The sequence below is a fragment of the Lithobates pipiens genome, unplaced genomic scaffold, assembly GCF_037356315.1.
Source record: "Lithobates pipiens isolate NorthernLeopardFrog02 unplaced genomic scaffold, aLitPip1_a1.2 Scaffold_16, whole genome shotgun sequence".
Taxonomy (NCBI): domain Eukaryota; kingdom Metazoa; phylum Chordata; class Amphibia; order Anura; family Ranidae; genus Lithobates; species Lithobates pipiens.
This window is the reverse complement of record NW_027507748.1, coordinates 503,011,710-503,025,666: the sequence shown is the minus strand read 5'-3', so window position 1 is coordinate 503,025,666 and position 13,957 is coordinate 503,011,710. Positions and strand designations below refer to the sequence as shown.

At 43.7% G+C, this 13,957-nt stretch overlaps 1 protein-coding gene across 1 annotated transcript; it reads right to left on the bottom strand.

The window, feature by feature from the left end:
- Positions 1-2,660: 2,660 nt before the first annotated feature.
- MZT1 (mitotic spindle organizing protein 1) lies at positions 2,661-13,944 on the bottom strand. The gene is made up of 3 exons (XM_077483128.1): positions 13,756-13,944; positions 5,856-6,001; positions 2,661-3,039 (listed from the first exon to the last, which is right to left on the bottom strand). Exons 1-3 carry the CDS (start codon positions 13,802-13,804, stop codon positions 3,016-3,018), a joined length of 219 nt encoding a protein of 72 aa, XP_077339254.1. The 5' UTR covers positions 13,805-13,944; the 3' UTR covers positions 2,661-3,015.
- Between the last annotated feature and the right edge of the window lie 13 nt (positions 13,945-13,957).

Sequence of the window (13,957 nt, the reverse complement as noted above, 5' to 3'; positions counted from 1 at the left end):
ACCCAATCGCCACTGGTGTCCCGTGATCAGGTCACAGAGCTGAAGAACGGGGAGGGGTATGTGTAAACAAACCTCTAACCGTGCTTCTTAGTGTGGCTGTCACCAATCGTCTGTTCCCTGTTATAGGGAAAGGCGATCAGTGACATCACATGCCAGGCCACGCCACCAACAGTAAAAAAAAAAAAAAACACACAACACACGTCACACTTAACCCCTCCCCGCCCCCTAGTGGTTAACCCCTTCACTGCTGGTGTCATTTACACAGGAATCAGTGCATTTAAATAGCACTGATTGCTGTATAAATGACAATGGTTCCAAAAATGTGTAAAAAATGTCCAATGTGTCCGCCATAATGTACAGTGCCTTGCGAAAGTATTCGGCCCACTTGAACTTTTCAACCTTTTGCCACATTTCAGGCTTCAAACATAAAGATATGAAATTTTTATTTTTTGTGAAGAATCACCAACAAGTGGGACGCAATTGTGAAGTGGAACGAAATCTATTGGATTTTTGAAACTTTTTTAACTAATAAAAAAATTAAAAGTGGGGCGTGCAAAATTATTCGGCCCCCTTGCGTTTATTCTTTGTAGAGCCACCTTTTGCTGCGATTACAGCTGCAAGTCGCATGTCTCTATCAGTTTTGTACATCGAGAGACTGAAATTCTTGCCCATTCTTCCTTGCAAAACAGCTCGAGCTCAGTGAGGTTGGATGGAGAGCATTTGTGAACAGCAGTTTTCAGCTCTTTCCACAGATTCTCGATTGGATTCAGGTCTGGACTTTGACTTGGCCATTCTAACACCTGGATACGTTTATTTGTGAACCATTCCTTTGTAGATTTTGCTGTATGTTTGGTAACATTGTCTTGTTGGAAGATAAATCTCCATCCCAGTTTCAGGTCTTTTGCAGACTCCAACAGGTTTTCATCCAGAATGGTCCTGTATTTGGCTGCATCCATCTTCCCCTCAATTTTAACCATCTTCCCTGTCCCTGCTGAAGAAAAGCCGACCCAAACCATGATGCTTCCACCACGTTTGACAGTGGGGATGGTGTGTTGAGGGTGACGAGCTGTGTTGCTTTTACGCCAAACATATCGTTTTGCATTGTGGGCAAAAAGTTCGATTTTGGTTTCATCTGACCAGAGCCCCTTCTTCCACATGTTTGGTGTGTCTCCCAGGTGGCTTGTGGCAAACTTTAGACGAGACTTTTTATGGATATCTTTGAGAAATGGCTTTCTTCTTGCCACTCTTCCATAAAGGCCAGATTTGTGCAGTGTACGACTGATTGTTGTCCTATGGACAGACTCTCCCACCTCAGCTGTAGTTCTCTGCAGTTCATCCAGAGTGATCATGGGCCTCTTGGCTGCATCTCTGATCAGTCTTCTTCTTGTCTGAGCTGAAAGTTTAGAGGGACGGCCAGGTCTTGGTAGATTTGCAGTGGTCCGATACTCCTTCCATTTCAAAATGATCGCTTGCATAGTGCTCCTTAGCTTGGGAAATCTTTTTGTATCCAATTTCGGCTTTAAACTTCTCCACAACAGTATTACGGACCTGCCTGGTGTGTTCCTTGGTCTTCATAATGCTCTCTGCGCTTTCAACAGAACCCTGAGACTATCAGAGAGCAGGTGCATTTATACAGAGACTTGATTACACACAGGTGGATTCTATTTATCACCATCAGTCATTTAGGACAACATTGGATCATTCAGAGATCCTCGCTGAACTTCTGGAGTGAGTTTGCTGCACTGAAAGTAAAGGGGCCGAATAATTTTGAACGCACCCCTTTTCAGTTTTTTATTTGCTAAAAAAGTTTAAATTATCCAATAGATTTTGTTCCACTTTACAATTGTGTCCCACTTGTTGGTGATTCTTCACAAAAAATAAAAATGTTATATCTTTATGTTTGAAGCCTGAAATGTGGCAAAAGGTTGAAAAGTTCAAGGGGGCCGAATACTTTCGCAAGGCACTGTATATCAGATCCCTTGTGCATTCTTGTATGTTGACACTTAATGAGGAGAATTTGTTGGTGAGTGGATGAGTAAAGAGACCTGGAGGAGCAGAAAGATTGAAAGATCTAATATTTAAAGCCTGTTTGCAGTACTGTTCTGGTAAGCGGCCAGCCATGGGGGATTGCACAAAGGTGGATACGGTGATGGTGTAGGACTGTTACTCCTTGTGACTGAAATATATCTTCATGGTGGATGGCATCTCTTTGCTGACGCTTCTACTGCTAGCATCTTCAATTATGGACTCTTACTAGTATGTGATAAGTGTGATGCTTATAATGTGATTAGTGGCGTTCTAAATTAGATTGCTTATTTTAAAAGAGTTTTTCACTTTCTATAAGAGAGATCTGAGGAATTTTTTTGATTTATATATTGAGCGCTGTTAGTGTTTGATTTTTTAAATCAACCACATTGTATACTATAGGTTAAAATGTATTATTTTTTTATTTTATTTTTTAAAAGGGAAGAGGATTCCATCACTATGGACGTGGAAGGTGCAGCAACCACGAGCAGTGTCCCTTAGCACTAGGGATGCACAAAAACGATACCAAGCATTTCAGTGAGTATCGGTACTCGCTCATATGCTCCCGATACCAATGCTTTACATTAATTTAAAATGAATTGCTTATCAATAATGTAATATTAATTTCAAAATAATTAAAATACACTGTATTTAATACAAAGTACACATAATGTCATAGACAAACATTTTTGAAATGATGCATAAAAAATAAAGGTTTTACAAAAGAATGTCCATTTTCCAAAACACAATTCTGGTTAAAACAAAATGCTTCATAATACAATAGCATTCCATTAACTTTAAATAATAAAGTTTTGCAAAACACAGACTGTAGAATTCAAAATTGGTATCCATCATTTAAATACTTCAAAGACAAACAAAAGGAAATAAGACGGACTCATATAAGCTCTGAATATAGGACTGATAACTTTGTTTAGTATTGCAGTGAAAGGCTTGATTTGAAGACATAATATACTCCAAGTCCACTCTTGATTAATTTGCCATGTTCTCCGATGCCTAAAAGATCATTAAAAAAAAAAAATATAAGTCACACTTCTGCGGCAAGATTACACTATCTCAAGTGAGTTATCCCTCTACCACCAGCCATGTAAACAGAATTTAAAGTTAACATTTGCCATCTTTCTAATGAAGGTGGTTTTCTGCTTGTGTTATGAATGTCATCCGATGGCTTTCCATACAATTAAAGTAGAACTTTAGTCAGAAAAATAAGTCCTAGATCACTTTAGGCTGGTCCCTTTTGCAGGTATAGCTCAGTAAAACATTAAAAATAAGTGCCTATACTGTGTAAAATCCAGTAATACACTGTCTTACCCAGCTCTGCACATGCTCAGGTTGTTCTCTATTCTTAGGCACTACGCCAAAAATGTAGAGGCCAATCTGCTCACAGCCTAAATGTTTACCATTGCTCAGTGGCTCTGGGTTTCAGCACAATGCAGAGAATGCAGCAGAAACACATTAAAAAAACAGTGCTTGTTTTTTTTATGCATTTCTGCTGGTTTCTCCCGCAAGACAACAGACACCTCCCAAGAATACAAAATGCATTAAAAATGTGCATGCAAAAATAAAATAAAAATAAAAACACTAAATGCACCGTGAAAATTTATCAACTGCAACATAGGCTACTATCACACTGGGGAGTAGGTAAAGCGCCGCCATTTTTTGCGGCGCTTGACCACTGTCTTTGCAGCACTCTTCGGCCAATAGCTAGGCACTTTTAACCCCCGCTAACGTCCGAGAAAGTAATAAATGCGCCCACAAAGCACCGATGTGGCGGCGCTTTGCCTGCGCTGCCCATTGATTTCAATGGGCAGTGCCGCTATAGGAGCGGTGTATACACCGCTCCTACAGCGCCTCAAAGATGCGGCTTGCAGGACTTTTTTGGCATGCCTGCCAGAGCACTGCTCCAGTGTGAAAGCCCTCGGGCTTTCACACTGGATTGAGAGAAGAGGCTCTTTACAGGCGTATTTCTAGCACTATAGTGCCTCAGTGTGAAAGCAGCCTTACATAGGTGGGAACCAAACCTAAGGCGCACCTGTCAGGAGACAACTTCTTTTGAGAATGTTAGATCTCTGTCTGTAAAATTAGTGCTTTAGCCTCAGGCTGGGTTCACACCGATGCGAATTGGATGTGGGTTTCTCGGACTATTTCATTCCGCATGCCAGTCATGACTTCGGGGGCAATTTCAGAGACATCTGTGCAAGTTTCTGCACAGATGTTTATTGAAATTGCACCATGAAGTCACCAAAAGCAGTACAGAAATGACTTTTGGGAATCGGTGCCGCATCACACAGATTCGGACGGTGCCATTGTCGGCAATAGCAAATTGGATCCTGAGAAATCCGCATCCAATTCGCATGGCATGAGATTGTGACCAGCTCAATGGATTACACAAGGGTCCTGTGCGTCTTCGCTTCTGTTTCAGGTTGGAATTCAGGCAAAAATTCGGGCCCGATTTGTCCCTGCAACGATGAACAGGGATGCACCAGACCTCCTTCTGTGAGTCGTGTCCACACACAGTGTGAACCCAGGTTAAATGCTTCCTTTATTCATTTTACTGGAACAAGCATAGAGAGAAGCTATTCTGGCACCCACTTACAACATGCTTGTAGTCATTAAGCCCACATTCATACTGCAGTGATTTGAAATGTGATTTGACATGTCAAAGTGCATGCCAAAATGGTGGCTACTTCTGGCAATGGCATCATCCGAATCAGTGCGACGCTGCACCGATTCCCAAAAATAGTTACTGTACTACTTTTGGTGACTTTGGGGTGCGATTTCAATAGACATCTATGCAGAAACCCACACAGATGTCTCTGAAATCGCCCCGGAAGTCGTGACTGCCATGCAAGAATAAAATTGTCCTAGTTCAGCTGAACTCAGACAATTTAATTCCCGCTCTCAGTGTGAACCTGGGCTAAAGCTGAACTCCAGAAATGATCTAACATCACCACTTTTTCTCTCTACTTTATTCCAATTGGAGAACGACTTCTGGTCATTGGGAAAAATACCAAAAAACAAACCAATGCTCTCTGACTATCAGCAGTGTTCTGCGGGTGACCCCCCAGTTCTTTGTGCTGAGAAGAAGCTGCACAGAGCCTCAGTAGGATCCAGAAGATCAGGGCTATTAATGTAGCGATGTAAAATATGCAATACAGATCATACCTGGAGTTTAGCTTTGACTCATTAAGCCAGGCAACTAGCATCTTCAGAATGAATCTGACAACAGTGGCTCTCAATGTTTTATGTGGACATCTGTAAATGGATGTGTACTTATCCGAAAAAAGGTTACTCAATATAACATCAATTTATACCTATAAATTCTCCCCATATAATATATGGCTCTGTCTGCCCAGTCTCAATACTCCTGCTGCACTCTGCATAATGAGTGGACTAATTATTTAAATGGTTAAATTCTAAGACTGAATAAATTGTATTTGCTTTCTTTTCCACAGGGATTATTGAGGGGACTTCTTTTAAAAATACTGCTGCTTAAAACACAGTAAAGCCAATTAGCTGGTTCATTTATATGCATAATGTCTGAGCCACTAATGAATGCTGCTGTGGTCAAACACAGATATCCTAGTAAAAACCATGCACAGTTAAGCCTCCAAGAGAAATGGTGTTTAGAGAAATGCTGAACTATAAAAGAATACCTATAGTATACTAAAAGGCACATCTTAGAAACTTAGACATAATTTAGGGGAAAATTATAGACGTTATAACTGCATCACAGCTTTTATAAATTCACATGGATATCAGGACATACAAATAATACTAATCTCATAGTGCTGGTCTGAATAATCACTTGCCTTCAGTGCCTCTGTCGCTCTGCGTAGCTCTTTTATAACAGAAGACAAAGCCTCTGGATTAATTCCTTGCTCACAGAGTCTTACACATATCGATAGAGTCTCCATATCCAAACCTGTGTTCAGAAGCCTGGAGATTTCAAGTAGAACTGCCAGAAGAAGAAGAAAACAAAGTTATGAATGTTCCATTAGTACATTGACACCAATTGTATCATTGTAAGCACAACATCCTAAAGTATAACAAAAAGTCTCTTTTTTAAGTTAAAAATAACAAACATGTTATACTTACCTGCCCTGTACAGTGGTTTTGTACAAAGCAGCCCGGATCCTCCTCTTCGGTGTTCCAGCCCCTCCCTCCTGTCGAGTGCCCCCACAGCTAACAGCTTACTATGGGGGCATCTGAGCCAAGTCACAGCTCTGTGTGTTCATTCATACATGGAGCCACAGCCTGGCCCTGCCCCTTTCTCTCCTCATTGGCTGACTTACTTTGATTGACAGCAGCAGGAGCCAGTGGTGCTGCGCTTCGGTCTCAGCCAATAAGGAGAGTCCCAGCAGATGAGACAATCCTACAACATCAGTGGATCTAGAGCAGGGGTCTCAAACTTGCGGCTCTCCAGCTCTTGCGAAACTACAAGTCCCATGAGGCAATGCAAGGCTGACAGTTACAAGCATGACTCCTTTAGGCAGAGGCATGATGGGACTTTTAGTTCCGTGACAGCTAGAGGGACCTCAGGTAAGTATTAGGGGGGCTGCTGTGCACAGAAGGCTTTTTATCTTAATGCATCAAGATAAAAAAACCTTCTACCTTTACAACCACTTAAAGGCAAAGTTTATTTTTTTCAATTAGTTTTAGTGTGTGGCGAGGGCTACATTTCTACTTTAAGAAATAAAGGGGTATTCAAGGGCACTGGAAAAAACAGGTCTTCTCCTGACCCCAGGGTAACACCCCCCCCCCCCCCACCCGCCAGAAGAGAAAACGATCAGCTCTCCTCTACACGCATCTGACAAACGTGAGGAAAAGCCAATACACTTTTCCTGTTTACACTGTGATCAGCTGTGATTGGACACAGCTGATGACGTGGTAAAGAGTCTCTGTCAGAGACTCTTTACCCAAATCGGAAATGCGGTGTGTCATACTGACACGCAGCACCACCGATCGCTGCGCTGTGTGCCGGCTCCTTATCCCGATTACACCATTAGACATCCGATCAGAATAACTAAACAGCTTTGCCAACGTCAATTTGCTATATGGCAGGCGGCAAGTGGTTAATGAATTAAACAAACAATATATACTCCATTTTATTGTAAAATATGAAACATGATGTTATGCTGAGTACATAAATACCTAATATGTCTTTAAAATTGCGCACGCTCGTGCAATGGCAACTACGGTACTTAAAAATCTCCATAGGCGACGGTTACATTTTTTTTTTTACAAGTTACCCGTTTAGATGACTGCTGATCGCTGGTGCAATGCTTTACAGCTTCCTGTAACAAAAAATAATAAATGCACATTTTTTACCTGCAAAATATGTGCATTTATTATTTTTTTCTGAAAAGGTGAACTTACCCTTTAATTGAATAAGCTGAAGTTAGAAGCTGATTGGCTACTATGCACAGCTTCACCAGATTCTGTATATACCAGTTTTATTAAATCTCCCCCACTGTGCTAGTTACTATTGTAATTCTATATAAGAAAGCTGATGGGTCTGAATCTTAGAATACACCAATACTGTCAATGTAAGACAAATAGTTCAGAACCATGGATACCAGGGTGAACTGCTTTTATTTACCCCTACCTTCATGTGGCTCCACCTCCTCCAAGAGACACCAATCAAAACACGTGTGATGCACGCTGTGCATTGTCATGTGGGCACGCTGAGTGAGGTCATCATGCGCCTTACATCATAATAGGACTACAACGGTGTTCAGGGGATGAGAGATTGTGGTTCCTAGCTATTAGGAACTCATGCTTTATCTCTCCTCACAGAACAGAACAGGGATTTGTGCGTTTACACAAACACGTCCCTGTTCTGCCTCTTGAGCCCGCGATCGCTCGTGGCCAGAGGTTAATCGCGAACAACGGCCATGAGCATCGGCACCCCGCACGTGCCTGCTATCCCACTTAAAGGAGCCGACGTACAGCTACGGTGGCTCGTGGGAACGCGCCAATCTGCCGCAGTATAATGACAAAGCAGCTGCACAAAGTAAAGGAAAACCTGAAAACCTGTTGGAGGTACCCAAGGACTGAGGTTGAGAACCACTGTCTTAGATGAGATGGAGCCACATGGGGGGAGTACATATGTAAACAGTGTTCAAACTACTACGATGGTTAGAGCAAGAACAATAATTCTAGCAAAAGACCTCCTCTGCAACTCAAAACTGGTAACTGGTAGAGATTTGTAAACGCTGCCTATGGAAATTTTTAAGGTGTAAAAGTTTCTGGCCATTCCAGGAGCGGGTGCAATTTTGAAGCATGAAATGTTGGGTATCAATTTATGCCACGTAACGTTATCTTTCACAGTATAGAACAAAATTGGGCCAACATTATGGTTTTCTTTTTTTATTTATTCAAAAAGTGCACAAATACGGTTTGACAAAGCATAGCAACAACTGACAATTTTATTCTCTAAGGTGTCTGAAAGAAAGAAAAAACATATATAATGTCTGGGTGTTCTAAGTAATGTTCTAGCAAAAAAAACAACAAACAAAAAAAAAAAAAAAAAAACTGATTTTAACTTGTAAACACCAAGTGTAAAATATATGCTTGGTCCTTAAGTGGTTAAATGAATATGGATTTAAATCGCCCATTATTGGCACCATTTAAAGTGATGTTAAAAACTCTGTTTGCTGCATTTTTGGTGCATATATGGTCAACACCTCCCCGTTGAAATGCACTGAAAATGTAGCAAGAATGAAGAACACATAAAAAAAAAAAAAAAAAAAAAACACAAAAAATGCACCTGTGTTGTATTCTTGATGTATTCATGAGTCACATGATCTATGAAAAACACACCATAAGCACAGTAAAATCGCCGCCATTTTCTGCACCCTTTTTGCTTTCGGCAGAATGCTGAAAAACACATTTTCAGTGGCAGAAATTTAGGTGTATGACTAGAGGACAGACTTAAGTGGTCAGAGGCTGGTGAAGGAGATCTGGGACACTGCAGTGCTGGAATGGAATGGAGGGGAGTATTATTCCATTTTAAATTTTAGTATCACTTTAACCTTTTAGTTTTTTTTTTCTTTAATAAGAATAAACATGTTACACTTACCTTCTCTGTGCAGTGGCTTTGCACAGAGCAGCCCGGATCCTCCTCTCTTCACTGCTCCTGGCCCCTCCTTCCTGTCAAGGCCCCCACAGAAAGCAGCTTTCTATGGGGGCACCTGAGCCGAGGCTGTGTGTGCCCATTCAGACACAGAGCCACAGTCGCAGTCCCAGCCCCCTCCCCCTCCAGCCAACTGTCTTTGACAGCCGAGGCACCAAAGTACATCGCTGCATTGAGATGGGGCTCAGGTAAGTATTACGGGGGCTGCTGCACACAGAATATTTTTTATCTTAAAGTGATTGTAAAGGCAGATGGTTTTTCATCTTGATGCATTCTATGCATTAAGATAAAAAAACCTTTGTGCAGCATTCCCCCTCAGCCCTCTGAATAATTACCTGAGGTCCATCTAGATGCAGCGATGTCGTAAGTGTGTCTCGGCTGCCTGGGACCCCCCTCCTCATTGGCTGAGACAGCATTGGCTCCCACTGTGGTCAAAGTCAGTCAGCCAATGAGGAGAGAAAGGAGGTGGGCCGAGCTGCAGCTCTGTGTCTGATTGGACACAGGGCATTGCGGCTCGGCTGCCCCCATAGAATGCTGCTTGCTGTGGGGGCACTCAACAAGAGGGAGGGGCGTGGAGCACTGTGCAATGGTTTTGCACAGAGCAGCCTGAATCTTCCTCTTCTGGTTCCCCACCGTTGCTCCTTCCCCCTCACTGAGTGCCCCCATAGCAATGGGGTTTGCTATGGGAGCAGTCGTTCGTGTGTGCTTGCTTCCAATCTCTGGTGTGTGTGTGTGTGTCTATGGGAGAGGGAAAGGGTCCTTGTGCACATCACTGGATCGAGATTGGTATAAAGCAGGGATATGCAATTAGCGGACCTCCAACTGTTGCAAAACTACAAGTCCCATCATGCCTCTACCTCTGGGTGTCATGCTTGTGGCTGTCAGAGTCTTGCTATGCCTCATGCATATCCCTGGTATAAAGTATAAGATAAGTATACAGGGGATGGGGGGGTTTGGTGAGCTGCTTGCAGAAGGTTTTTTAACTTTAGCCCAGGTTCAAACGACTGCGATCACAGACATCGCATATGATTCTTACCCGTGGTGCCGATCACATGCGAGGTCTGTGAGATGCGAGTTCAGCTATACAGTTGCATGGCTGAACTCGCATTAGATTTGCAGGAAAAAAGTGCAAGGACTTTTTTCCTCCCCCGTACTGAAATCGGATCGCATGGGTGTTCTCACCTATCCAATTCCTGTGCGAGTTCTCACTGCGATCTATGGGTGTCATTAACAATGTAATGACACCCACAGTGGTTCCCAGAGGGCAGTGTGAACTGCCTGCGGGAACCAGCACTGTAATCGCACTGGTTCCCGCATTGCATAAGTGTGAACCTAGGCTAAACCTGAACTAAACCCTCCTATTGTTTTCGGCCAAGGAAGCTGCCATCTTAGACCCCTTTCACACCACACCGCCCATAGCGTGGGCAGTAAAACACCGCTATTTTTAGTGGGGTTTTACCGCCGGATTTGTGGCGCATTTCGGCCGCTAGCGGGGCGCTTTTACCCCCTGCTAGCGGCCGAGTAAGGGTTAAAACTGCTTGCAATACGCCACAATAGCAGCGTTTTGCCAGCGGAATTACAGCGCTGCCCCGTTGATTTCAATGGGGAGCAGCGGTGGAGGAGCGGTAAACACACCGCTCCAAAGAAGCTGCTGGCAGGACTTTTCCCTGACGTCCTGCCAGCGCACCGCTGTAGTGTGAAAGCCCTCAGGCTTTCACACTACAGACAATGGTGCAGCTTTTTTAGGGCGGATTGCATGCGCTATTTCTAACGCTATAGTGCCTGCAAAACGCCCTGGTGTGAAAGGGGTCTGAGGGCACGTTTGATCTACAACTGCACACGTGATCAATTATGATAACAGCCATGATTTAATGGTATGACAGTTTGGTTGAGAGAACAAGTAAATGCGACAGTTTGCCTTCCTGCCATGTGCCAGGAATGTAACCGTTTTTTTAAACTGTCAAATCGATGGGTTTATTTAAACTAAGGTAAAAAACCTCCAGGCTTTAGAACCTCTTGAAGTTTGTCGCCATTTCATAGACACATGCAATTTTAAGGTTTGACATGTTGAGCATCTTTTTATTTGGCACAACCTTATCTTTTATATTTTCCAAAAAAAAAAAACTGGGTATTGATTGCATTTGTGTGCCCTAAAACCAGCTTTATTGTATTTTTTACTGAATGTTTGAATTTGCTAGACTTTTGAGCTAATATCATGTAACATAAAAAATTTGAACTGCCACAATTTTATTCCCTAGGGTGCACTATTGTTTTTGCCGTCAGAAAATATATAATGTTTTGGGGGTTTTATGCAATCTTCAGGGGGTAAAATTATTTATTTATTTTTTACCATTTCAATACACTTTCACCCCCTTCACTCAGACCAATTTTCAGCTTCCCACGCTGTCACGTGTTGAATGGCAATTGTGTGGTCATGCAACACTGTACCTAAATGAAAATGTTATTGTTTTTTTTCAAGACAGATAGAGCTTTCTTTTGGTGGTATTTAATCATCACTGATTCGAAAACTAAAAAACATTATAACTGAAAGAAAAATATTTTGCATACAAGTAATTTTTCTTCACTGATAATCAGGAGCCTAGTGGCCACTGATGGGGATGCACTGATAATTGGGGCACTGATGGGGGTGCACTGATAATTGGGGCACTGATGGGGGTGCACTGATAATCTGGACACTGGTGGGGATGCACTGATAATCTGTACACTGGTGGCCACTGATAGGGATGCACTGATAATTGGGACACTGATGGGGACGCACTGATAATTGGGTCACTGATGGGGACGCACTGATCATTGGGTCACTGATGGGGACGCACTGATCATTGGGTCACTTATGGGGACGCACTGATCATTGGGTCACTGATGGGGACGCACTGATAATTTGGACACTGATGGGGACGCACTGATAATTGGGACACTGATGGGGATGCACTGATAATCGGGACACTGATGGGGATGCACTGATAATCGGGACACTGGTGGGCACTGATGGGGATGCACTAATAATTGGGATAGTGATGGGGACTCACTGATAAATGGGACACTGATGGGGGCGCACTGATAATCGTGACACTGATGGGGGCGCACTGATAATCGTGACACCGATGGGGAAGCACTGATAATCGTGACACCGATGGGGAAGCACTGATAATCGTGACACCGATGGGGAAGCACTGATAATCGTGACACCGATGGGGAAGCACTGATAATCGTGACACCGATGGGGAAGCACTGATAATCGTGACACCGATGGGGACGCACTGATAATCGTGACACCGATGGGGACGCACTGATAATCGTGACACCGATGGGGACGCACTGATAATTGGGTCACCGATGGGGACGCACTGATAATTGGGTCACCGATGGGGACGCACTGATCATTGGGTCACCGATGGGGACGCACTGATCATTGGGTCACCGATGGGGACGCACTGATCATTGGGTCACCGATGGGGACGCACTGATCATTGGGTCACCGATGGGGACGCACTGATCATTGGGTCACCGATGGGGACGCACTGATCATTGGGTCACTGATGGGGACGCACTGATAATTGGGTCACTGATGGGGACACACTGATAATTGGGTCACTGATGGGGACACACTGATAATTGGGACACTGGTGGCCACTGGTGGGGATGCACTGATAATCGGGACACTGGTGGGGATGCACTGATAATCGGGACACTGGTGGGGATGCACTGATAATTGGGATACTGATGGGGACTCACTGATAATTGGGACGCTGAAGGGGACGCACTGATAATCGGGACACTGATGGGGACGTACTAATGCCATTTATTGGTTCTCCTTTCCTCACACAGACACAGCACGTGAGGAAAGGACTGCGGACAACCAGCAAGTTGGTTTTCTGTTTACAGGTGATCAACTGACTGGACAGAGCTGTTCACATGAGAAAGGGCCATTGGGATTGTCCCTTTACCTCAATCTGTCATCAGAAGGACACAGAGGTCATTGTGCGTCGCAGGAGGCGGGGCTCTGGGAGGACATTTTTGGACGCCCTCCCAGAACTATAGTGCATCTTTTGGCTATAGCGCGGTACTAAAGTGGTAAAACCGTGTGCACAAAAAGCAAACATGGGCTCTTGCAGTGAAAGCCCTCATGCACACTGGATGTTTTTTTCCAGCTACTCCTAAAAGCATTTTTTCCAGTGCGTCCAGGAGTTGCCGGGGTTTGGCAGAAAAACCGATTGATGCTGCTAAACGTGCTACGCACTTCTATCACTTGAGTGTTAATTCATTTCATCGCCCAGAATAAATTATTATTCTGGCCAATAAAATGCCCAAGTGCTTGAGATGCCTAAGCATGTTACACAAGGGTTCTTTCTGTAAAAGCTCTGCTGTCAGGAGGAAAGGCAGAGTTAGCAGAACGTGCATGAGGCCAAAGGGATGAGATGAGTGCAGAGTATAGTTCCTAGCAGAAAGTAAACACGTTTTGTAGATGACAGTTACACATTAAAGTCCAGGACCGCACAGCGGAGGAGTCTGCTTTCTGAATGCCCCATTTCATACATACACAACCCACTCACCATCCATAGTCTCCCGCATAGCGCTGACACTAACAGGAGCGCTGGCCATGGTGACCCCCGAGCTCTGGTGACCCGGAAGTGCTGCCAGCAGACGTTAGGGCGGAGAATGCAGTTGATGTCTTCAATGGTATGAGTACGAAGGCGGAGTCAATGCGATCAGTGTTGACAATCGCTCCGTGAAGATCACGCCCACCGACCGGAA

Coding starts and splice junctions, on each gene's coding strand:
- MZT1 (XM_077483128.1), bottom strand. CDS start 13,804: ATGGCCAGCGCTCCTGTTAGTGTCAGCGCTATGCGGGAGACTATGGAT. Junction 6,002..13,755: donor TATGCGGGAGACTATGGATG/GTGAGTGGGTTG, acceptor TTCTTCTGGCAG/TTCTACTTGAAATCTCCAGG. Junction 3,040..5,855: donor GAGCGACAGAGGCACTGAAG/GCAAGTGATTAT, acceptor ATGATCTTTTAG/GCATCGGAGAACATGGCAAA.